The 24,939-nt window shown below is 51.3% G+C and overlaps 2 protein-coding genes across 6 annotated transcripts in view; one reads left to right on the forward strand and one right to left on the reverse strand.

Moving 5' to 3' along the window:
• The window catches only part of ECE2 (endothelin converting enzyme 2), a 35,878-nt gene that overhangs the window by 7,220 nt on the left and 3,719 nt on the right, over nt 1–24,939 (reverse strand). The window contains exons 1-14 of one of the 5 annotated variants that reach the window (XM_018047248.1): nt 10,922–11,035; nt 10,575–10,661; nt 10,087–10,222; nt 9,665–9,880; nt 9,090–9,214; nt 8,828–8,974; nt 8,613–8,678; nt 4,520–4,708; nt 3,684–3,826; nt 3,285–3,399; nt 1,896–2,006; nt 883–981; nt 704–781; nt 66–169 (exon numbers count right to left, since the gene is read on the reverse strand). In XM_018047248.1, the coding sequence (XP_017902737.1) occupies nt 66–169; nt 704–781; nt 883–981; nt 1,896–2,006; nt 3,285–3,399; nt 3,684–3,826; nt 4,520–4,708; nt 8,613–8,678; nt 8,828–8,974; nt 9,090–9,214; nt 9,665–9,880; nt 10,087–10,222; nt 10,575–10,661; nt 10,922–10,960 (1,655 nt within the window). In that variant the 5' untranslated portion in view covers nt 10,961–11,035. Of the gene's footprint in view, nt 1–65; nt 170–703; nt 782–882; nt 982–1,895; nt 2,007–3,284; nt 3,400–3,683; nt 3,827–4,519; nt 4,709–8,612; nt 8,679–8,827; nt 8,975–9,089; nt 9,215–9,664; nt 9,881–10,086; nt 10,223–10,574; nt 10,662–10,921; nt 11,105–22,398; nt 22,860–23,556; nt 23,841–24,939 lie in introns of those variants that run through there. The other 4 variants (XM_018047260.1, XM_018047235.1, XM_018047241.1 and 1 more) reach the window with 4 other exon arrangements.
• On the forward strand, nt 19,720–21,990 carry CAMK2N2 (calcium/calmodulin dependent protein kinase II inhibitor 2). Its single transcript, XM_018047266.1, has 2 exons — nt 19,720–20,075; nt 20,964–21,990. Exons 1-2 carry the CDS (start codon nt 19,907–19,909, stop codon nt 21,032–21,034), a joined length of 240 nt encoding a protein of 79 aa, XP_017902755.1. The 5' UTR covers nt 19,720–19,906; the 3' UTR covers nt 21,035–21,990.

Below are 24,939 nucleotides of genomic sequence, written 5' to 3' on the forward strand. Positions count from 1 at the left end.
TGTCTGCTCTGAAAACTTCCCCCACCTCTCCTGCTGTCCCAAGTGTCGGCAGCCCCCATTCTTACTGGTCTCGGCTAGGAGGCTTGCGGAGCTGGTCAGCCATCACCTTAGCAGAGAAGTTGTATAAATTCAACATGTTCTGGAAGAAGGAATCTTCAGACACTTCATACTATGGGAATGGTAAGAAGTAGAAAACAAACAAGAGAACACATTAGAGAAGGTAATAGTCCCAGTTTGGCTACTAGTTAGCACCTTTCCGAGCCTCAGAACCTTGGACAAGTTATATAACCTCTCTGGGCCTCAGTTTCTTCAGCTGTAAAATGGGTGTAAAATAGCTAACAAATAATAACTTGTCAATATTATTTTGCAGGTACTTTACTTTTTTATATACTGTCTCCTTTGATTATCACAACAATCTTATCAGGTAGGTGCTAACAGGACCCCCTTTTACAGATGAAGAAACTGAGGCCCAGAGAGGTTATATAACTTGTCAAAGGTTACAGTTGGGTAGAAACAGGTTTGACTGCAAAACTCTACTTGTAAACACTCCATTCTGCTGCTGTCCAGCCTGCAGCCTGGCATAGAGCCAGCATTTGCCTCTGAAAGGAACCAACAAGCACCTCTTGCCCTCGCAGTGCTTGAGCCCTATGCCCCACCCCACCTCCACAGAGCTAAGGTTCAGTACTCATAGGCAGGTACTCACCCCATCATAAACATCATCCAGCTCTTTGGGCTCCAGGATGAAGTCCGGGAAACCAATCATATCATAGATGGCATCTGCCTGAAGAGACCAGGTTAAGGATTTCCCTCCCCAGACCCCCCCCAAAACTGTATTCTCCATCCTCACCTCAAGATGGCGCCCCAACCCTGGCCACTGCTCACTTTCTCCTTGGCTGCCTGGCGGGTCTTCTCATCCATCCAAACCAACTGTCCCAGAGCCTCCTCAAAGGCGGTCCGGATCTCGCTGATCATCCCCTCTGCCTGGGAGGGAGGGTGCACAAGTCGGCCTCCCCCACACATTAATGCATCCTTTGTCCCTGTCCACCATGGTGCCCCATCCCTGTCCTTCCAAACTCTTGAAATAAGGCTGAGCCTCCGGAGAGAATGAGAAAGAAACATGATTTGTGAAAGCACTGGGACTGTCATGGTTTTTTTCCTAATGAATCGAAAACACTGATAAGTTAACTGACTTAACATTATAATTTAATATAGTGCTTTGATTTTTATCTGATTATGAAAGGCAGGCATTAATAGCAGAAAACTGGAAAACTGAGAGGAGTTGAAGAAAATCGATCATTTAAAAACCCTATCCCTCAGGGACTCCCCTGGCAGCCTAAGTGGTTAAGACTCTGTGCTCTCAATGCAGAGGGCATGGTTTTGATCCCTGGTCGTCCTGTGTGACACAGCATGGCCCCCCCCCCAAAAAAAATCCTATCGCTGAGATAACTCTTTCTAACGTTTTAATTACCTATTTCTAGTGTCTTTCCCTGATGGGATATTCATATATAATACAGAATTATGTTGTGCAATATATATATATATATATATAACCTTTTTTTTCACTTAACAATCATCAGTTTAATGCTGCCTTATAATCCATCCTAGTCACAATTTGTTTTTCCTTTGTGATCTCATGGACACCCGCCAGACTCCTCTGTCCATGGGATTTCTCAGGCAAGAATAATGGGAGTGGATTGCTACTTCCTTCTCCAGGGGATTTTTCTGACCCAGGGATCAAACCTGCATCTCCTGTATTGGCAGGTAGATTCTTTTTTTTTAGATTCTTTATCACTGAGCCACCTGGGAAGCCTTTTTTCTCTTTATGTACATACAGATAGAGGCAGTGAATTTTAACTAAAATGAAGCGTAGTGTTGGAAGGACCTTGAAGACTCACAATTTCCTTGCTCTGCCGGTCAAATGTGGCCTTCACAAAGAGGGAGCCCAGAGCAAAGCCAAGAGCGTCATCGGTGTTGGAGATGCAGGTCTGCCACCTCGGTGTGCAGGACTGGAAGGGGAAAAAGTAGGTCCCTAGAGATGGCTCTGCCCTCCAGTCTGAGGGTCTTTCTTTGTCTCTGGGGGCAGCCCCTCTCAGCTCCGCACATCAGAGACCTGGGCTTGGGGTGCCATCTGTCCCTCAGACTCCAGGGAAAATGAAGAGCAATACTGCAAAGCATGCCAACCCCAGCAGTGAAACCTCAGGAGGCACATGTACGCTGCCCACTCTATTCTCAGCACTCTCCTCCTCGTAGTTTCTCAGAGGCCCACTGGGGCCCAGACGTTTCTTACTCAGCTGTACATCTCAGTCTTACATCCAGTCAGTCCCACATGCCAGAAACCTGGGAGTCACCAGCTTCCTCCATCTCCCTATTTCCACATTCAGCCTATCACCAGATTCTAACTCTGCTCCTTAATCACTCCTCCATCCACCCTTTGCCACTCCCCTGCCCTATAACACTATCATCTCTTATCTGAAGATTTCAGTGGCCTCCTAACTAGACAGTCCAACTCCATTTTCATCCCTCTCCCCTGTCACTCCCCACCATCTGTCTTCCATTTAGCTGCAGAAAGATGACCTAATATATAAATCCAACCAGTTACACCCCTGCTTAAAACTGTCCCAGGTTCTCCATCCCTGAAAGAAGCTAGGCACAGCATTCAGGTCCCTCTATGGATCACTCCAGACCAGCCTCACCACCCTCAGCCTCTCGGGTGCCCACTCCTCAAAGTCATGCCAGAACACAGGCAACGCCACGACACTCCTCCTGGCCTCTGGGATCTGCACATCCTACTCCTTCAGCCTGGAATGCCCTTCTCCCTTCCATTACTCCACCCTCCAGGTAAAACGTGCTACCCCACCTCTGTCCTACATCACAAAGAAGGTCTTTCATTCAGCGTGAGCACCCCAGAATATAATGTCTGTTTACATATCTCCTTCCCCCACTTAACAGGGCTTCTTGAAACTGAGAATGGCACTTATTCATTTTCTTCTTCACTCTCGTTATCAAAGTTGAGTGTACCGGTACACTTATGTGAATTTAGTCCTCATAACAACCCCACAAGAAATTTCTGTTTCTCCAACCCAGAAATGAAGAGACAAAATGGTGGTGGAGATATGCTCAAGGTCCCATAGGCCAAAAAATGGAGGAGTTTGGACTGGAACCTAAGGTTAGCTTGATTCTCAGCCATGCGCTCCACGTGTTAATTAAATGGTGTCTGACACACAGGGGGTGTGAAGCATCAGCCTGACTGGATTTGAAGGTGGGAGCAGAGTTAGAAAACCCACCTTCTTGGTGCCATAGAGGGTCTCCAGCAGCTTCTCTTGTGCAGACTCAAAGCGGTGGTCCAGGCTTGAAGTTGTCTTCTGTACCAGGTTCCAGATCAGATAATTGTTCAGGACACTGGTATGCAAGTGACCAGAACATAAGATAAAGGCAGGAACCATTTCCGGCCCCCCAAACCAGCTCTACCAACATGCAGATAACAGGAATCCCTTAGAGTCATTCATGGGCATTCTCCCAGAATCCCTCTCTCTGATCCTGGGACCACACACCTGCCTGTAAAAGTCGGGGTGGAGCAAGGTATGGGAACAGAGACCACAGTGGGCCCCCTGAAGCCCCAGCCTAGGAGAATAGCCTGCACAGAGCCCTGAACCGCACCCCTGACACTGTGGGCTCCCCCCAACCTTGGCTCTGTGCGGTTGATGAGTTCCGACACCTGCTGCAAATAATCCGTCCCATACACCACCACAGGCTCGGAATCACCCAGCTCCAGCGGTGACAGCAAGAAGGACAGAAACTCCAGCCAGTCCATGGAGGGCGCCAGGGCCTGTGAGCAAAAAGTCTCAAGCCTCCCTGTCCCCTTGGCTTTCAGCAGACCCCTCCCCCACTGGTACACTGGAGCTGGGAGCCCTTTCCATCGCCACAGCAACAGCTACTAGCTGCTTGGTGGCCCCTTCCTGAAATAAACCCATTTTTAGGCCTAAGTGTACTTCAATCTGGGAACCCAGTCACTTATTATATACAGAAAACAACCATCTGTGATATTTAGTTGGGCTACAGATTTTCAAATATTTTTCAAACAGTTGGATCAACTCCCCAGACACCATGCAGGGTCCCTACATACCTGGTCTCTCCTCCAGAACCCCCCTTACCCAACTTCTCCATAATTCAAAGACTAAGAGGTTGATACCTGGCACAGTAATGGCCTTCCAGGAGATGCTTCCATTTCTCTTCTGACTGTTTTGTGGGCATCTTGTACAAGTTGTCACAGATTTTTAACATAATCCCTCTATGCAGCCCCAGGCAACATGAAAGGGGCCAAAGGATGGCCCAGTGGGGGTACCCTAAAATGGACACTATTTTTCCTTCCAGGATAGCAATGGTGAAACCGAGCAGCTCAGAAACAGTAGGGAAACAAGGAGAGGACTGCCTGTCTCAGGTAGACAACACAAAGGGGAGCTGGGTGGCCTGGGCTGGGGGCTGACCCCTTCCAGTGGTGTCAGTTCCTTGCCTGCCCCACCTGCAGCTCTGCAATGCTCATCTTGTGGTAGATCTTCTCCTCATCCCGCCGCTGGTCCTGGGGCACTGTGATGTTGGCCAGTTCTATCTCCAGCTCCAGCACCTGCCGCATCTGCTCCCGCGTGGAGGTTGGCTGTCCGCCCAGCAGCATCCCCAGCTCCTCCATGTAGTCCAAGTAGGCAGTAAGAACCTGTCGGGGCCCCGAGTCATCCTCAGAGCCCAGCAACAAGTCCTGCCCAAGGCTGAGAGGACTGTTCCGGCTGCTGCCCCTGCCCACCATCTCTTCCGTGGACCTTCCTCAAAGAAGCTCTCTGAGATGACCCTCATCATTTCGGCCATACTGCTTATCATCATCTGCTAGGATCTTTTTTTATTTGTGCCCTTGCTCATCATCTGTTTACCCAAGGAAAAGGTAAATTCCAGGAGCACATCATTCTAGGTTACAGAGGCGTATTTACCACTGTATCCCAAAGGCCTGGAAAAGGGCCTAGCACAGAATAGGTTCTGTGCAGTGGGTGGCCCTGCTTCCCATATCCCTCAGCCCTTCTCATTTCCTGAAGCCCTTCTGCTTTTCCCAGCCCCTCAGTGACCATGTGCTTTCACTTAACAGCTGGGTGGACCCCATGGAGGAATTGGTGTACATTTGGCTTTCATTCCCTTCTACCTCCCATCCTGCCAGGCTTCAGACTTGCTGCCTTCCCCTCTGGCCTCCAAGGAGGAAGGAAACACAGAGAAAAAATATGTAGTGACTCCATGTATGTACATGTATCAAATTCTCTGCTAGGGCTTTACATGTATCTCCTGCCTCCTCCACCACCAGAGCCCAGGCAACCCCATAAACTGAGTACTAGGTTCTGTTTTACAGACAACATGACTTCTTGACTCATACCATAAACAAGCAGATGGCAGAGTCCAAATGTGGCCCAGGCTCCATGATTCCAGGGCCACAGCCCCAGCACTGCCTGGGCTCCGAACAAACTCATGTCGCCTCAGCCCCTGCTGGCACTTGAGCTGCATAGGAGCAGGGGCTATATGCTCTGCTCTCCACTGTGTTCTCAGGCTCTAGCACAGCATCTGGCACATCGTAGGTGGCCAATAAATATTGTTGACTGATGGATGAAATCCTGTGCACAGACCCTCAGCCCTGCTCAGCACTGACTTCCTATGGACCTCCCAGGGACCACTTTCACTCTTGCCCCACTCTGGGCTCCCTTAACTGCCAAAGGCCATCTCTTCTTCCATTCTCTGTACTTCGAAGTATCTCCTTTTTCCCACCTCCCTTCTTCCTTGCTGCTGATGTCATAAGTCTGAGTACCAATTCCAGTCATCCCAGCTACTAAGGGGGATGTTTGGTTCAACCAGTGATCTGGCCAACCCCTCCCCAACTCACCCCTCTTTCCCTACCTCCTTACTTTCTGCTTAAGACTTACTTTTATTTATTTATTTATTGGCCACACCATGCAGCTTTCAAGATCTTATCTGGGCTGCTGGCATTGGAAGCATGGAGTCCTAACCACTGGATCACCAGATAAGTCCCAAGACTTACTTTTGAGACTTTCCTGAACTCTGCAGATAGGATAAGAAACCTCTGGCGCTGCAGCTTCCCCAAGATGCAAGCACAGAGTTCCTACTCAAGACAACCGGTAACGCACTAAAAGCTGAGTCAACCATGCGGTTCTCTCCTGAATTCTCAAAATTCCTTCCTCTCCTGACTCAGGTGACATGAAAACCACAAATCTGTTCACACCACTCCCCACTTTTGAGATTCTCTTTCCATTTCTTTTGGGATCAATGCTAAACTTGACCCATAGTGTTTATGTATAACAGGACTCTACCAACCTGTCCAGAACTTGGACCACTCTCTCCTCCCACTCCCCTCTCTAATATGTCAACAAGACATACCCTGTCCCCTCTCAGAGCTTTTGCATCAGCAGTTTCCTTTGCCTAGGACTCTCTCCCTCTTCTCCACAGCCTACCCTCACCCTAAGACCAGGCTGGCTCTCTGTTAAAGGACTCTCGGATTGCCACACTTCTCCTCTAACAGCAACTGTTCATAGGACAACTGTGTGAGTCCTGTTTCCTGCCTTCTCTTCCACTGAATGGTAGTGTCTTGCTCACCACATGCTAGCGGAGAGTCTGTCTGAGGGATACTTGGTAATGTTTGGGGGTGAATGGAAGAAGCACAAAGCCCTTCCTGGTTTCCTTGCTCCATAGAAGTCTCTCTTCCTCCCTCTGCCTCTTGAAATACAAGGATCTCCTTCTTTTTAGTCTCTAGTCTTGGCCCCCCTCTCACTTCTCCTAAGCCTTTGTCGAGGCTTTTAAGGAGAGGCCCCTCAAGCCTTTGGGTCCCTCCAGGCCTGTACTCTCTTCAGGACCCCACTCAACCCTCATACTTGCCTGCTGACCTCTCCAGGGAGATGGTGCCCAGCTCCCTCACACTCACATCACTGAAACAGGCAGCTCCCACTTCGAGTATCTGCCACATACAGAATCATATACCTGCATCCTCCTGCTGCCCCCAAGCATGCAATGAAGTAGATGCCATGATCCCCATTTTTCAGATGAAGAAACAGCCTCAGAGGCCTTCATCAACTTGCACCAAGCTGCCAAGCTGGGATTAAAATCAAGGTCTGACTTCAAAGTCTGTCTTTTCCTGTGATAGCAACACCCAACCCACAATGTGCTTGAAACTGGTTGTCCTTGTAAATACCCCAGATTCTCTAAGGACCACTCCATCCCACCATCATTCTGGCACACAGCCTCAACTATCTTTATCTCTTCCTCCTTCATCTCCTCTCTTCTAACATCCAGGCATCAACAATTCATGATTTGGACTTATAATTATGTCTCTTGTGGGGCTTCCCAGGTGGCACTAGTGGTAAAGAACCTGCCTGCCAATGCAGAAGACTAAGGGTTCGATCCCTTGGTTGGGAAGATCCCCTGGAGAAGGAAATGGCACCCCACTCCAGTATTCTTGCCTGGAGAATCCCATGAACAGAGGAGCCTGGTGGGCTACAGTCCATGGGGTCACAGAGAGTCAGACACGACTAAAGCCACTTAGCACACACGCATGTCTCTTGCATCCTCCCCTTTCTGATTTTCCCTCTGCCACTTCCTCCATTTGGGTCCCCAGAGACTCAGAGCCTGGAGTACTGCAGACACTTTTGAGTAACTGATCTCCAGGCTCCCTCTCTTGCATCTACTTTTCACACCCAGCCAAACTGCCTTCCCAAAGCAGGGCTCACTGGGGCAGTCCTGGTCTGCCCCAGAGCATGCAGTGGCTCTCTGGGGGCTATACAGTAAACTCAGTGTAGCACTGCTGCTGCTGCTAAGTCGCTTCAGTCGTGTCCGACTCTGTGCGACCCCATAGACGGCAGCCCACCAGGCTCCCCCATCCCCGGGATTCTCCAGGCAAGAATACTGGAGTGGGTTGCCATTCCTTCTCCAATGCATGAAAGTGAAAAGTCAAAGTGAAGTCGCTCAGTCGTGTCTGATTCTTAGCAACCCCATGGACTACAGCCTACTAGGCTCCTCCGTCCATGGGATTTTCCACGCAAGAGTACTGGAGTGGGGTGCCATCGTGTAGCACCACAGGTCCCCTCAATAACTAGTCCCTACCCACCTTTCCACTCTCTCATCTGCTTTGAGCTCTACACTTTGCCAAACTGGATCCCTTCCTGTTGTCCAAACACACCTTAGCTTTTCCTTCTTCAACACTTTTGTTTAAACTCAGCATGCCCTCACCCAGCCCCAGACATTCTGCAGGGCCTGGCTCAAATGCAACCTCCTGAGGAAGACTGCTCCAGCTGTAGTTTCTCGCCTGAGCCCTAGAGGCGCCTCTTGTGAGCCTTGCTCTCAGCTATCTAGGCCCATGAACCCATCTGCACTGAAAGCATCCTGTGACAGAGGCTTTGAAATGTACATCTCACAATGGGTGCCTGTGTTTTCCTGGAAAAGTAAGGGAAGGAAAGAAGGAAAGAAGAGAAGAAGAAAGGAGGAAGGAAAGGGTAGAAAGGAGCAGGGGAAGAATGCAGGGAGAGGAGAATGACACCGCAATAGGGGTGTCGGGTGGATATTCTGAGAATCCTCCTTACTTTCTCATTGGCGGTCCTGTTTAGGTAGTAATCTCGAGAGGGTAGAAAGAGCCCAGACTGGTCCACCTGCAATAGCAAGATGAGCAGTGAGCCCTCCCCCTGAAATCTGGACTCTTGTGCAGGAAGACCACCCCAGCCAGCCCGTCACAGGGGAAGGGAGTGTGGCCTCAGCAAATAGTCCATAATTCCCTCCCCACCCTTCCCCAGCCCAGTACCTGGATAATATTGCTGTTGGAACTCTTAGAGTCGGCACTGACGTAGACAGTAAAGAAGGGGGTGGCCCTATACGTCCCTGCGACTGCCTTCAACACCTCCATGAAGTTGTCCTGGTCCCAGGGCCCCGTAACGTTCCAGCCACCAATCTGAGTGGAGACCATGGTGGCACCTCTGGCACAAGGCCCCCGAAGCTCTCTGGGGCCACATCCTCTCCCAAGGCCTGTCTCGCTCCCCCACCCACAGCCGACCCCAGGAGCCTACCTTGTCAATGAGGTCTCGCAGTGGCTGGGCACCCAGCTCCTCGATGCGCTCCACCTGTAAGCAGGAGAGGTAGAAGCGCTGCGTCTTCCGTTCAGCTTCACTGCTGGAGTTGAAGGTGGTGTTTTCTGTCAGAAAGAACACAGGTCCAGGTGGCAACCATGCCAACCGCTGAGAAGGGTCCGGACCCTTGCTTGATCCCTCTCCTTGCCTTCTCAAGGGGGCACTGCTCCTAATGTAGACATGGGAAGACTGTCAACCACAGCAGAGCAGAGCTTCCTCTCCCCTGTCCAGGGAGACTCTGAAAGATGTCGAAGCCCAACAGATTCCCTGGTGTCTACCACCCCTCAGCGATGCTCCAGTGCTCAGAGAGCTCCTTCACTGTCCTCAGAGATCTGCTCTCTCAACCCATCTCCACCATTCAGGAGCCCCCAGTGTCTGTATCCCCTATCCCAGGAGGGCTGGCAGTCATCCCCTTATTCATTCCTGGACATTTATTGAGTACCTACTAAGTGCCGAGCCCTGTGCTGGCATGAGGCACATACCTGATACAATGCTCCCCTGGTAGGCCCACTCACCAAGCAGGTGCTTCAGGATGGCTTGATTCTGGTCCCAGAGACTGTTAAAGGTGTTCCAGCGAGAACGCCCATCAGGTAGAGGGTTTCTCCGAATCCAGCCTCCGCAGGAGAACTGGTAGAAGTCCTCACAGGGGCTCACTCCACGGTCCAGGGACTCCAGGATTTTTCCAGCCACTCGAATGCAGGCCTCTGTGAGGCAAGTGCTACGGGATGGGTCTGTGGCAGGGGACATGAGGGGTGGGGTGTGGGGAGGGTAGGGGATAGTCAGTCTGGGAGAGGCAAATGCTTTGCGAGGGGCCATGAGGCCCTCCCTTCCAACAGGGAGGTTGGGAGGCCAGAGGACAGCTGGCAGAAGTCTCCCCTCATCAGCCTCCAGAGTCCCCACAGCTAGGAGGGCTAGTGACAGGAGTGGAAGTACCTACCTCTGTGGTACTGGACCCCCAGGGCCACCAAGCAACCCAGAAGCAGGGCAGCAAGCAGTAGAGAGACACCAGCCAAGATCAGCTCCAGCTGGGTGTGCAACCGCAAGAGGCGACTGGTCCTCTTCCGGAATCCCGCCTGGGGAACAGAGGAGGACCTGGAGTAGCAAGCTTCAGGTGGGCGACCGGACCACAGAAGTCCTCCCGGAGGGTGAAGGCCCAGGCAGTTTCCAGAGCCATGGAGCAAAGACTGCTAACAGGGTTAACTTGGGGCACAGGGGCAACGAGGCAGGCTGAGTTGAGCCCTGAGCCTGTTTTGTGCAACGTCATGGCTTAGAGTCGCCTCACCATAGTCCTAGCGCAGAGGCCAGAGATGGAGCTGAGGTGGGGGCAGGTGACGCTCCAGGGCAACCCAGAGAGCTCCTGGGTGTGCCTGGCGTCGTGCCAGGGCTGGGGGGGCCTGGTGAGACAGGGAGGACCCCCTTGCCCACCTCCACGGCGTCCGGGGAGGCCCCGCCCTCTACGGGGGTCTCGGGAGCGTCTTCATCCCGCAGTGTGGCGCGTTTGTACTCCACCATCTGCCAGACAGTCGGGGCGCCGACCCAGGTCAGGCAGAGAGGGCTGCGCGCCCACGGCCCTGCCCCCGCGCCCCTCGCCCGGCCGGGCCCCTCCTGCTTCAAGTGCGGGGCCCCTTCCCTCCAGCCAGCCTGGGTCCCTCCGACCCCTGCCCGTCAAGTTAGTCCGCGAGCCGGAGCCGCTTCCCAACGCCGCGGGCCCCCCCACCCCCCGCTCCTCCCAACCCTGGTCCTCTCCCCCGGAGCCCGGGGCCCGCACTCACGTTGCCGCCGCCGCCCAGCTCCTGCAGCGCGACGCTCATGGTGGAGTCGGGGCCGGCGGCACCTTAGGGCTCCCGGCGGCTGGCTCTCGCCCAGGCCGTGGCCTCGGCCCCGGGCCGGGCCCCGCAGCCGCCGCCCGCCATCGCCACCGCCCCCGCCTGCCGGCGCCCCCCTCCCGCCGCGGCGCGGCGCTCCGGGCAGGGGTGGGGGAGGGGAGGAGCGCGCCGGCCGCGCCCCGCCATCCGTCCGGCGCCCGGTCCCGGCGCCCGGTGCCCGCGGCCCGCCCCACAGAGCTGCACCCAGCCAGAGTCACCCGCCCTCCAGAAGCTCCGAGTCTCCCTCCCCGCTTTGGGGTCAGCACCCCATCCCAGCAACACCCTCTTACAAGCCTCCCTTAATTTACATTTCTTTGACCCAGACCGAAAACCCTGCTCAATCCCCGAAATTGCAGGCCCTCCCCATTCCCTTCAAACACCTTTGAGAAATTACGCTCTTAGGGGAACGTCTTCCCCCAGCTGTCCGCACGGCCCCTCTTCAGCCAACACCCACAGAGCAGCGCGCCCGAGGTGACCCACATTCAGGGTGTCAGCACCATATTTATACGGGGAGCACACAGACCCGAAGTACACAGGCAGGCACTCAGCCCAACACACGTCCCACAAACACACACACACAGCACCACGCACAGACTGCGTATGCACACAAAAGGTATACACTTACCAGGCACCCAGAGACAACATGTGTTCTGCCCTGAGGTTCCGGACACACATTCAACACACACACACACACACACACACACACAAGTGCTTGGGGAGCATACAGACACTGGGCACACTCTGAGTCCACCCTTACACGCTGCTTCAAGACTGCACTTTACTCTCCAAGATAATTGTGTCATCAGATCATCTCACAAAGGGAGGGTTACAGATGGTGACAAATCGGCAGGGAAAAAAACAGCCATGCACAGATATTTAAAGAAAAGACGAGTTAACACTTCTAACTTGAGAAAAGCAAACCACTTTATTTGGGAGGTTTACAAGAAAAAAAAAAAAAACCACCAAGCAATATTTAACTGAAAGGCAATAGTGTGGCATCTATGCATCTGCCATCTGCCTTCCATATTGTCATTCCTTAATCAGGCCTGGTGGTGTTGCAGTCTGCTTCACTGAAGAGTATCTGGTCGTTGAAAAAAAAAAAAAATTTTTTTTTTTTAAAGTGCCTCATTCTCATCCCACCTCTCTCAATTTGACCTGAGAAGGTTTGGAATGGCAGCAAATCCACACCCTGGATTCTTGACTCTAACCTCAGTTCTCAAACATCTTGCTGTGAGCATCTCCAACATGGAATGCTCTTGTGGCTGAGAAAGGGTAGATGATGTACGACTGAGAAACTGCTGGATTTCTTTCTTTTGGCATTTTTCACCCCAAAACTGCATGTTCTCAAATAAGAGGCAGTACAGTGTCATAGTTAGGATGAAGGATTCTGGATTCAGGCTCAATTTCCTCTCTGGTAAAATGGAAATAAGAATAGTATCCATTTCAAAGGATGGTGGTGAGAACTAAATGAAACAATACTTGTAAAGTTCTTAGGACAATTTCTGGCACATAAAGGGTACTCTTGCTGCTACTGTTATTGTTGGTGTAGTTATTATTAAAATCCTATAGGTGGAAATGAGAATTGTATGGCTGGAGGAAGCCTGTTCTGCTTCCCAGATGGGAACATGGGTTCTAGGTTAATCAGGGGTTCCCTGAGTAAGGAACTTGCTCATCCAGCCACACTGTGGTCTGCAGCAGCACAACCTTCTCCTGTCCACATGGGGCACGTCTCTGGAGTTCATATTCAACGAGATGACAATGTGGCATCACATTGCTGACCTCTTTCCCACTTCCCCCAAGCCTGGATGGAGGGAAACGTGGCCACAGGGTCAGTCCTGTCATATGGAAAATCCCACCATGACATGGCCATGTGAGTACAAGAAAACTTCTTTATAAGGACTTTCCAGCAACAGACTCATAGAAATAGTCCCATGGCTGTTGTAATACCATGCTGTAAGTAGCAAGCTTATATAGCACTGTACCATGGCCAGCCACTGTTCCAGGTATTTTTACATCAACACACTCATTTATCTTCATGGCACACAAAATGGCCATGTGAGGAAACCAAGGCATAGAGAGGCTGTGATACACAGCCAGTGAGTAGTAGAGCTGGAATTCAAATTCAAACCCAGGCAATCTGACTCCTTTCTTGGAGAGCACTTTGGCAATATGAATCAAAAGGAGTAACACTTCCTCCCAACATTAGTTGCTAGTCTTCTGCTACATCTTCTCTGGAAGAATAAGGGGAAGCACATAGTTTTCAAGCCAAACACACCTGGATTCAAATCCGGGCTCCATTCTTTATTAGGTATATAATCTTTATTTGAACGCTCTGAACTTTCATTCTTCTTCATCAAGGTGGGATCATTTCTACTCAGTGTATTGCTGTGAAAATTAAATGCAACCACATAAGAAAGAGGCTGGTACCTCTATATACAGTATTTCCAGTTTCACTAGTTTTGGCCTAAATGGATATTTCCTTTCAATGCCTCTTTCATAACCCAGATAGTTTATCAGGTTCACAACTATTCCTGACTACATGTTAAGTACCTTATGGCTTGGAGATTCTTCTATTTTATATAACTCTATTTTACTTCCTCTGTGTTTATAATATTTGACTCTGTTTTATTCTCATTCTATTATTTTTCTATTTTCTGCTCTTATTTTCCTATAAGTTTAATTTTATGAGGTCAGTTTTTCTCTAAATTGGTTGTGAACTGAAAGGGAATGGAAAATGTTTTATATGTTAACCAATAAGAACCGTATAGTCATGAAGATAACACACACATTAGTATCCAATGTTGACAAAGATGGGGAAAGTGAGCATCTTCATATATTGCTGGTGGCTTATAAACTGATATGGTCTTTTTGGCAATATGTATCAACAGTTATGGGTACATAATTTTTTACCTAGAGAGTTGAATTCTAGGAAATTGTTCTAGGAAATAAGCCTGTTATCTACAGCATGATTATCTACAGCATGTTTGTATCAGTTAGCTTTGAATGAATAACAGACTGCCCAAACTTAATGGATGAAAATAGCAAACATTTACTTTTCAGGTTCAGCAGGTTGATTGCGTGGTTCTTCAGGTCTGGGTCAGCTCACCAGGAGCTGAATGGCGTAGCTGAATGACATAATTTACATGTTTGGGCCTCAGCTGAGATGACTGGGCCCAGTCTCTGTGTGGTCTCTGCTTCACCAGGAGGCTAGCCCAGGCCTCTTCATATGGTGGTATCAGAATTCCTAGCAACCAAAAACCGGCAAGCCCCAGTACATAAACACTTTTCAACCCTCTACTGGCATCAAATTTGCTAAGGTCCCTACTGAGAAAAGCAAGTCAAATGATCGAGCCCAGATTTAGGAACGGAGAAAAAGAGTCTACTTCTTGATTGGAAGAGCTACAAAATATTTGGGCCATTTTTCTCCTATACCATATGTTCATCACAGCACCATCTATAATAACAAAATGGGAGGGGATTCAATGCCCAAAGGTAGAGGTCTTGTTAAATAACTCAAATATCCATACATACATCCAAACATTCCATCATTTACAAATGATGGAAAAGAGTTAATACTATCAGGAAATGGTCTCCATATAGTTAAGTGGGAGAGAAAAGTAATTCTAAAATCTCATTTTTGTGAGGCAAAAAAGTATAAAAGCATAGGTTAAAAAAAAAGATTGAAAGGACATGCAATAAAATGTTAATCAATGTATCTAATGATGAGGTTACTTTTAACTTCTTTATGCTTTCCTGCATAAGAGCTAACAATTCTATTATCTAGCACTTGCAAAGCACTTTATGAATGTTAAGTTATTCAATCCTCATGATGACTCAGTAAGATAGAGTCTACCAATATCATTGTCCAGATGGGAGAAACTTAATAACATACCTAAAAAGTCACACATCAAGGAGAAGGAAGATTCTTGCTTTGAATCTAAACTCCATGCTCTTAACCATGAATCACTTTTTAAGTCAACTGATTTGTCTCAGGTCAGAGTGTGATGTTTGATAAATGGACTATATCATTGGTTTCAAAAGTTTTTTTAAAAATCACTAAAACTCTTTTATTGCAAATGTAATTTATACTCCAGAAGTATACAGAATAAAAGATGACTTCATTCTGCCAGGATCCCTGTACCATTCTCAGAGATAACCATTATTAGCACTTTGGTGGAGAAAGCAATGGCACCCCACTCCAGTACTCTTGCCTGGAAAATCCCATGGATGGAGGAGCCTGGTAGGCTGCAGTCCATGGGGTCGCTATGAGTTGGACACGATTGAGCGACTTCACTTTCACGCACTGGAGAAGGAAATGGCAACCCACTCAATGTTCTTGAGTCCCAGGGACGGGGGAGTCTGGTGGGCTGCTGTCTATGGGGTCGCACAGAGTCAGACACAACTGAAGTGACTTAGCAGTAACAGCAGCAGCAGTTTGGTATGTATTTCTTTCTTTTACTTATGTATTTACTTACCTAAATACACTGTGTGTGTGTGTGTGTGTGTAAGTGTGCATACGTATGTGTGTATTCTTTTTCACACATGTGAAATCACACTCTACACTTGTTATTTGATGATATTTTGACAGGTCTTAGAGATCTTACCATGTCAATCCACAAAGATCTGCTTCATTCTTTTTTGTAATTTATCAGCCTCTGCTAAAAAGAAGAATCCCAGAAATACCTTCATGGTATAGGCTTTCTTTGAGGGACAGGGCAAGACATGATCATGAGAGATGTAAAAGGATGACCCCAAAATACTTGTAACATTGTATTTGTTTCATAGGACTGCTGTAACTAAGTACCACAAACTGGGTGGCTTAAAACAGAAACTTGTAACTTACCAACTTAACTTATAATTATCTGGCAGTCCAATGGTTAGGACACTGTGCTTCCACTTTAGGAGGTGAGAGTTTGCTCCCTGGTCAAGGAACTAATGCATTGGGGTGCAGCCAGAAAACAAACAAAGAACAAAGAAAAAACTAAAAAGAAAAACAGGAACTTATTTTCTCACAGTTCTGGAGGTGAGAAGTCCAAAATCTAGGCAGGGCCATGCTCCCTCGGTAAGCCCTAAGGAAGAATCCCTCCTCGCCTCTTCCATCTTCTTGTGGCTCCTAGCAGTGCTAGGTGTTCCCTGGCTTGCAGCCACACCGGTCCTATCTCTGCTTCCTCCCAAGGCCTTCCCAAGTGTGTATATGTCTTGTGCATTTGTCCTCTTCTTACAAAGACACCAGTAAGGGTGCACCCTAATCTAGTATGACCTTAGCTTAATTTAACTAATTAACATCTGCAAAGACCCTATTTTCAAATAAGGTCTATTCTGAGGTTCCAGGTAGACATAAGTTTTAGGGGAGACCCTGTCCAGCTCACTACACAGGCCTACGGTTTCTGCTTGAATAAAAGTGTCATTAATACTCAGTTGTCAAAAGGCATATTATTCTGCTGAGAACATACGGATTCAATCCCACTAGTAGGTTCTGAGGGGCTTTCAAAAGAAATTCAATGCATTGTCACAACAATCCAAACAAACTTTACTTCACTTTACCTGTGAAAATGAATCTTCATCTCATGGACAGGGATGCAGAACATCAGAATTTAAGTAGAGGATCATAATTTAAAGAACTCACTCTGGACTTCCCAAGTGGTCCATTAGTTAACAAATCCGCCTGCCAATGCAAGGGACACGGGTTCAATTCCTGCTCTGGGAAGATTCCACATGCTGAGAAATGCCACATCTACTGAAGAAGCCCCTTTGCCTAGAGTTAGTGCTCGGCAACAAGAGAAGCCACCACGATGAAAAGTCAATGCAACAGAATTAGAGAGTAACCACTAGAGAAAGCCCACGCACAACAGCGCAGATCCAGTGCAGCCATAAATAAATAAAATTATTTAAAAAAATAAAGAACTCGCTCCAAATTTTCACAACATAGCTGAATCATGTATTACTATATCTTTACAATTTTGCACTTATGTCTTTTGCCTTAATCACAATCCAGCATGTGGCTTACAGGAGTAAGATTATTTAAGAAGGAACTAACCAAATAAACTCCAAGTTAAATTGCTATTCCTCCATTCTCTCTCATTCTGAGAGGAGAAACCAGAAATGTTTCAATTCCCCACCCAGTGCTCTCATCTTATTCTTGGAAAGAACCCAGATGGGCCCTTGATCACTTTTGGTAGGGTCAGTGCATTACCTCCTGAGACAAGTCACTTCACCTTAAGACAAGTTCTACAAAACTATTAGTGTAGGCTCTGTCATCTCTAGGCTTCACACTAGAATATGGAGGCTCAGAGAAGTATGTATGCATGTTATGCAAATACATGAGAAAAAGATTGGAAGGATTCGTGTGATTTTCCATATCTCCCTAAAATGTTACGAGTACCAGTGAACTAATTAAAAAAAAATAATTGTGGAGTCAATTAGAAAACTATTTGCTCACACAGGAAGTGGTAGAGCTTGGATTGGAACCCAGGGCTGAACAACCTCTAGCAGGGGTGGAATTCTTTGGACTCTCCCCTAGTAACCCTGAGCTCCAGCTTTTCCTGTCCTTCCAGGTCTGGAGACTCTGCTCACCTAGCAGGGCTTCCACCTCCAGCTCCAGACCTCATCCCAGAGACCAGGACACAGCAGAGGAGGGTTTGATAGGGCTGGGCCTTTGGTCTTTGGTCTTGAGTGAGGCTGTACAGGTGGCTTTTCTGGAGGCGCAGCTGGTAAAGAATCCGCCTGCAATGCGGGAGGCCTGGGTTCAATCCCTAGGTTGGGAAGATCCCTGGAGGAGCTAGTCTACCCACTCCAGTATTCTGGTCTGGAGAATCCCCTGGACTATAGGGGTCGAAAATAGTAGGACATGACTGAACAACTTTCATTTCACTCAGGTCTTTGGTCTTGAGTGAGGCTGTACAGAGGCAATTCTGGCACTCCCGAGCCTTGTCCTAGGGCAGCCATGATGGCATTCGCCTTTGTGTCCCTGGAACTAACAATTGTTGAAGGAAGAAGACCCAGCACTAGGCTCCTCACCAGCTATGTGATTTAGAGGGAAGGAGGAAATGGGCTTTGGGAACCGTAGAGAACCCTCCGCCTTGAGTATGGACTTAATGATTATTATTCGGATGATTATTATCCTTATCAGCGCTGTCGTCACTATCACCGAATGTGCGACACCTCCCTCCCCCAAGGCCAGAGATTGCGCCAGAGCCCCAGCCCGCTAGCAAGCAGGTGACGCCGCCGTTGACAGCCAGAGGAGGGAGGAGAGAAGAGGGTGCGTGGTCTCCAGTGCGGCGAGACGTGTCACGTGATCCCCAGCACCCAGGGCGGAGACACCCTCTATCCCTCCCCTTCTACCTCCGGACTCACCGGCGCGCGTCGCGTCCTCAGGCGCTCCGGGCTTCCCCGCGTCACCTGCAGCCAGAGCGCCCCCCGCGACGCCGTCATTCATTCTTCCTACACTGCTAGCGCAGCGCGGGCCTCGCGGGCTGGAAGAACCGCAGCGCGCAGCGCGCGCTTTGAGCCCGAGTTTCGGCACTAATCTCGACTCTCTCCTTGGAGGAGTCTCGGTAACTGGGCCGACACGCGCTCACCAAGGCAGACCTGCACCCCCAGCCCTGTTGCTGGAGCCGAAACTCGGGCTCAAAGCCCCCGCCGAGCCCTGCGGTTCTCCCAGCTCCTGAGGTCCCCAAGTACCACCCGGGCACACAAGAACCCAAGCATGGATATAGAAGAACAGAGACACTTAAGAGAGAGACGTAGACACCTGGAGTAGGAAACGGCAACCCACTCCAGTATTCTTGCCTGAAAAATTACAAGGACGGAGCGTGGTGGGCTACAGTAGTCACTGGTGTCGCAAAGAGTTGGTCATATACTCATGCAATGTACAATACATAATTTTTTACTGCTGTGTAAAGCAAAGGTCTTTCTCAAAATATTATAGCTTAAATTTTAAAAAAGAGAGACGTAGACAGAGACTAGGACACAAAAAGAAATGGGGCACCGAGGCAGAGACACAGAGACGTCCAGATAGACTGACAAATAAATAGGCACAGACAGAAACAGAAGGCGGTCACAGAAACAGACTCCAGATGACAGTTTCAGACCCGAAGAGCAATCCCACACGAGAGCACGCCAAAGATGGGGACACCACTCGTTGGCCTGAGCTATTCCTGCGTCCTGCGGGTTCCCGCACACCTTCCCGCGTATCCGACTCTCCCCCCGCTACGCTTCCGGTGTCCGCCCAGCTTCGAATGCTGGCCCTGCTTCCGGCCCCGACCCGCTCCCCAATTCCCAGCGCCTCTAGCAAGCATCTCAGAGCTCGTGTGCAAGACTCTCCTCCCGCCCCTGGCATGCCGGGGTCGCTCCTGCCTTCCCCCCAGTCCCGCCTCTCCCCGCCAGGTCCTGCACCCGTTGTGGCCGGGTACGGTTCGCCCAGGCGCCACTCCAGCCAATGGCAGGACTCTCCCACTTTCGCTCCCGTATCTCCGCAGAAAGCCGGAGGCGCTCGGGTCCCGGCACACACATACACACCCACCCCACCCGCGGCCCGCCTCCCTGCCTCCCAACCCTGGCCGGTGTCCGCCCCCCCTCCCCCGCGCCCCGCCCGCCCCGCTCTGCGGCAGTCGGGCGCTCATCGTCATTCCGCTCTCACCGCCGCCCCCGCCCCCCGCGCACCGCCCCCGCCCCCCGCGCACCGCCCCCGCCCGGTCCCCGCCGCCGCCACCGCCGCCGCCGCCGCCGCCTGCCCAGCGGCCGGGGAGGCGGAGGCGCGGGGGAGGAGGCCCCGCTTGGCTCCGCAGCCCCGGATGCTGCATGACTTCATCCTTCCGCCGGCTCCCCTGCTGAGCTAGGGCCGGTCCGGCAGCTAGCCCGCCGCCCGCGCCCCGCCGCAGTCCCGCGCCCGCCATGTCCGAGATCCTGCCCTACAGCGAGGACAAGATGGGCCGCTTCGGCGCCGACCCCGAGGGCTCTGACCTCTCCTTCAGCTGTCGCCTGCAGGACACCAACTCTTTCTTCGCGGGCAACCAAGCCAAGCGACCCCCCAAGCTGGGCCAGATCGGCCGAGCCAAGAGAGGTACACGGCCGGGACCCGAAGTCGCCGCTTGACCCAGAAATCCTCCCCTGGGCGCCCCCCGGCTGCAGTTCCCCGCCAAGCGCCCTCAGCTCTTGCCGCAGACCAGCGCAGCCAGCCGCGGTTTGGGGGTGGGGGGCGGGTAGAGGGTGGTCCCTGCTGCAGTGTTGTGTCCCCCTCTTCCCCTCTCCTGGGAACGCAGTGCCCCGGATTCGATGCTCGCCACCTCTGGAAGTAGAGCCTTGGCACACGGGCGAGGGGGAGGGGCCGACCAGGGCATTCGGGGCTGCCTGAAGTGGGGACGTTGGGCGACTGGCCGCTTCTACACGATCAAACGCTGAGTCGGTGTATGCTACGGAAGAATCTTCGCGAGGGGAGGGATGCCGATTGGAGAGTGGGCAGGGGGCGGGGGTTCGGTTGTCCTGGTTGTTTGCAAGGGGAAGGGGCTCTGTTGGTACCAGGATCGGAAGAGGTGTTGAAACCACAAGGTTAGGTTGGGGAGAGGGCTGGAATAGATGGAGATTCGGGTTGAGGAGGGGATTCTGTTGAAGGGAGGGTGGAAGTGGGGGATCCCATGAGCAAAAGCTCTCCGATCAGCTTGGAAGTAGGAGAGCTCAGGCGGCGGGAGGGTTTGGACTGGAAGGTTGAACGGCTTGGAGTCTTAGGAAGAGGGGCGTTCCTCCGCAAGGAGAGGAGCGGGTCTATGGGAGCTGGGGGTCGGCCTTGGGTTGAATCGGCAGCAAAGAGCAAATGGGCAGGGCACTGTAGCAGGGGGTCTCAGGGGCGTCTCTGGGCCACGGGCAGTAGCTGAGTGGGGCGCGAGGACGCGGGGCCCAATTCTCGCCGCTGCCCCCCGAGGCCGCGCGGCTGACGCGCTTTCTCCCTGCGCAGTGGTGATCGAGGATGACCGGATAGACGACGTGCTGAAGGGGATGGGGGAGAAGCCGCCGTCCGGAGTGTAAACGCGCCGGCTCAGGCGGCGGGCTCCGGGCCCAGCCCCGCGGCGGCCAGGAGCGCGGGCCGGCGATGCGGCTGCCGTCGCCCCCCGCCCCGGCCCAGGCGCCCGCGGGCGGGGACTGCAGGGCCGCGCCGCCTTCGGGTTGCAGTCGCTGCCGCCGCCGCCGCCAGGCACTCCGGAGCTGTCCTCTTCAGCACCACGGCGGCGGCGGTAGCGGCGGCGCGGACCGGCCCGGAGCCCGCCGCCGCGCTCTTGCACTTTAGAACCTCGGGCCGCAGCCCCACCCCGCACACCGGAACGGACAGAGACCCGCGGCCCTCAACCCCCGGCCCGTCCCCTCCCGCACGGCTCCCCTGCCCCGCCCCTCTCCGGCAGGTCTAGTCTGCAAATCGACTGCCTGCCCGTGTCGGACCTCGCGCGCAGCCAGGGATGTTTGGCTGCGTATTTGCATGAGCTTCCCACCCCTCTGAGCCCAGCTGCTCCTCACCCCTACCCCTGTCTGGCGTGACCCCAGCCTCAGCCTCTTTCTAAGGGACTTCCTCAGCACATTTGTATTTTTATATCCGACTCTTTGTTTACTAATCCCCCTCATGGTTCATGCCCTGCCCCCCACGGTCTCGGCCACGCTCTTCTGCGCCTGGCAGAAAGGATGGGTGTTGAGGCTGGGATGGGACAAGCCCCCAACATGGTAACCAACCACATGACCAGTCTGCCCATGCCTGATTCCAGGCGGCTCTCTGGCAGACCTCCTCCCCTCAAGGTATCACCTTCCAAGGGCCCAGGTCTGATTTTACCTTGGACCTTTGCGTCCTGCCCCTGGGATTCCAAACGGGGGCTGCACTGCATCTTTGGATGACACCTGTGGCCCTGGAGATGTTCTCAACCCCTGGGGGTGTCCTTTGTAAATGTTCCTCCATCCTCACTGTACCAGGAGTGAATAAACACAGACCTCCCTGTGTGTGTGTGTAGCTGCTGCTTTGGTTTGCTAAAAAGTCAGCCCCAAATGGCTCCAGTTCTTTTTAGGGAGGGGATAAGGTATTTGGGAATCTCAGGTCCATGTTACTGACAGAGAAGGGTTGCCAAGTAAACATAGGCATGTCAGTCTGGCCTGGAAACACCATAATAGTGTGGTCTCCTTGGGTAAATAATACAACCTAAGCAGGATAGGTCACCAGAGTTGGGGCTGGAGCTGGGGTCAGAAGCAATCTAGATTTAAAGTCTGCAGCCCTCTGTCAATTAATCTACATTGGATGGGAGTCAGTAACAGGCCCCTGGGATGTAAGTGTCCAAGGCTGGCTGGCATGCAGAAGGGCTGTGCTGGAGATGAATTACTGGTGATTCAATATGTTGGGGGAGGCCACTGGGGAATCCAAGAGAAGTCTGAACCTGTATTTTTTTCATGTGGGGTTGCTTCCATCAGCTCTATCTTAGGCATGATGCCCCTGGGGTGTGAGCACCTTGGACTTGACCACCCTGAGTCAGGAATACCAAATACTTGAGCCTGGAGCAGAAAGGGAGGCTGAAGGACCATGTTTCTGGCCTCACAGCTGAATGGCACTGAGGAAATCCTCATGATCTGAGTCCTGGAGGAAGCAGGGTGGGGTGGGAGGTCTAGGGGGTGAGAGGATCTGTGCCCCAAGGGCCAGCTGGGCCACACTGAGCTCTTTGCCCTTCTGCATGAGGTAGAAATGAAAGTGGAAACCATTGCCATAGGTTGCATGCCTCAAGGACCAGCCATAATGAGCTTGAGCATAGTGTCTTGTCCGAAAGTGGGGGGCAGCAGAGGTCAATGAGATGAACCGGCCTGTAGGGACCAGCACTCGGCTCACCTGCAAGGCAGATAGAGAAGCCACTGGTGAGAAGCCCACCTCCAGGTTCTCAAAGGTCAGTACTGCACCAGATGCCCTCCCAGTGGGACCTCAGGTTCTACCCTGCATTCAGTAGCTCAGGGCTTTCCAGGGCAAAAGGGTGAGGCTCCCTCTCTGCCTCTGGCTGTTCCATGGGGGTCAGGCTACATCTTAGATAGGTAGGAGCACGGGAATGATGTCAGATGCAGGGGGCACTGCTTTCCTCTCAACTGCTGACCTTCCCTATCTGGGATCTGGCCACAGCCTCATCTCTGTGGCAACTCAGTATCCAGTCCTTAAACTCTGGGAGCCTGGCCACTCCAGCCCCCTATAATCTTGACCCAGCTTAACATCCTCTTCCTTTAGGTAACCAGAGTCCTGAAGGTGACCCACTACTTGCTCCAAACCATGCCTCCCCTGGCTTCTAAGTTCTTCAAGTCTCCTAAAACCTTAAGCCTTCATCCCCAGCTCTTTATTTATTTATTTACTTATCCCCCAGCTCTTTAAAAAAAAAAGCTGTTTATTTATTCTTGGCCTTGTGGCCTGTGGAGTCTTAGCTCCCCAACCAGGGATCAAACCTGTGCCCCCTTCAGTGGAAGCGAGGAATCTTAACCACTGGACTACCAGGGAAACCCTCCCCAGCTCTTGAACAGCCCTCTTTCCCTTGTTGCTCCCTCACCTCATTTAGCACCTGGTCCACAGTGTGGACACCTTCAGAGGACACAGTCCAGGGATCCTGTTCACCAGTTAACAGGGCATCCAGTGTGCCCTTCTCAAGCACCACGTCAAAGGAGCCACTAGGGAAGCCCAGTGCCCGCACGTCCATGGTCTCCCATCGCAGCGTGGGCACGTGGGCATACCGAGCCCTCATGGCAGCCACCACTACTGATGAGTAGTCCACACTGGTCACGTCAGGGAAGCCCCGAAGGAATAGCTCGTAGCTCAGGGCACTGTTTCCACAGCCTGGGGTGAGAAGGGGTGGATGACAAAAGGTCTAGGTTAGCTTTGGTTCTCACCTCCGCAATTATCCATCCACTCTTGGACTGTTTTCTTGAAGCCCAAAGCCTCCTGTACTGAGGGAGAAGCAGCATGGCACAAGAGCATGAGCCCAGGAGTCATACAGATTTGGGCACCTGTCCTGGCTCTATCATTCCTGGCTGTGTGGACTAAGGCAAGTTGTTTACATACTAGGAACTTGGATTTCCTCGCCAGAAAAATGAAGACAATACCTACCCTACATACAGGATGTGATGCGCTAAATTTAACAACTAAAACACCCAAAGAGCAGGATCTCTGAACTTAAAAGTTCAAGGATTTGGGTTCTGATATCCTTAGTCATATATCCCTGGTAAGTCATTCAACTTTCAACTTCAGTTTTCTCAGACTCAGAATGGGGACAATATTATAATATAAAAGTTGCTCAGTCGTGTCTGACTCTTAGCGACCCCATGGCCTATACAGTCCATGGAATTCTCCAGGCCAGAATACTGGAGTGGGTAGCCTTTCCCTTCTCCAGGGGATCTTCCCAACCCAGGTATCAAACCCAGGTCTCCTGCATTGCAGGCGGATTCTTTACCAGCTGAGCCACAAGGGAAGCCCAAGAATACTGGAGAGGGTAGCCTATCCCTTCTCCAGCGGATCTTCCCGACCCAGGAATTGAACCAGGGTCTCCTGCATTGCAGGTGGATTCTTTACCAACTGAGCTACCAGGGAAGCCCTGGGGATAATACTGGCATGTAGTATTATTAATAGGATAATCCTAGTATTATCCTAATTCCTAATCTCTCCTCTGATGACATCAACTGTGGGAAGACTTCATGTTACCGGTTTTTAATCTTACTTGGGTTTCCAAGGCAGAATTAACAAGTAGAAGGGAAACTTAAGTGGGGACACACAGTGGAGATGACTGCCTATATTAGATTGGCCAGAAAGTTTGTTTGGGTTTTTCCATAACATCTTATAGGAAAACCCAAACGAACTTTTTGGCCAACCCAATAATTCCTTCATGTACGCTTGAGCACCACATATTGTCATTCTCTTGATGAACAGAGCCCCTGTCATC

The sequence above is a fragment of the Capra hircus genome, chromosome 1 (genome assembly GCF_001704415.2).
Source record: "Capra hircus breed San Clemente chromosome 1, ASM170441v1, whole genome shotgun sequence".
NCBI lineage: Eukaryota > Metazoa > Chordata > Mammalia > Artiodactyla > Bovidae > Capra > Capra hircus.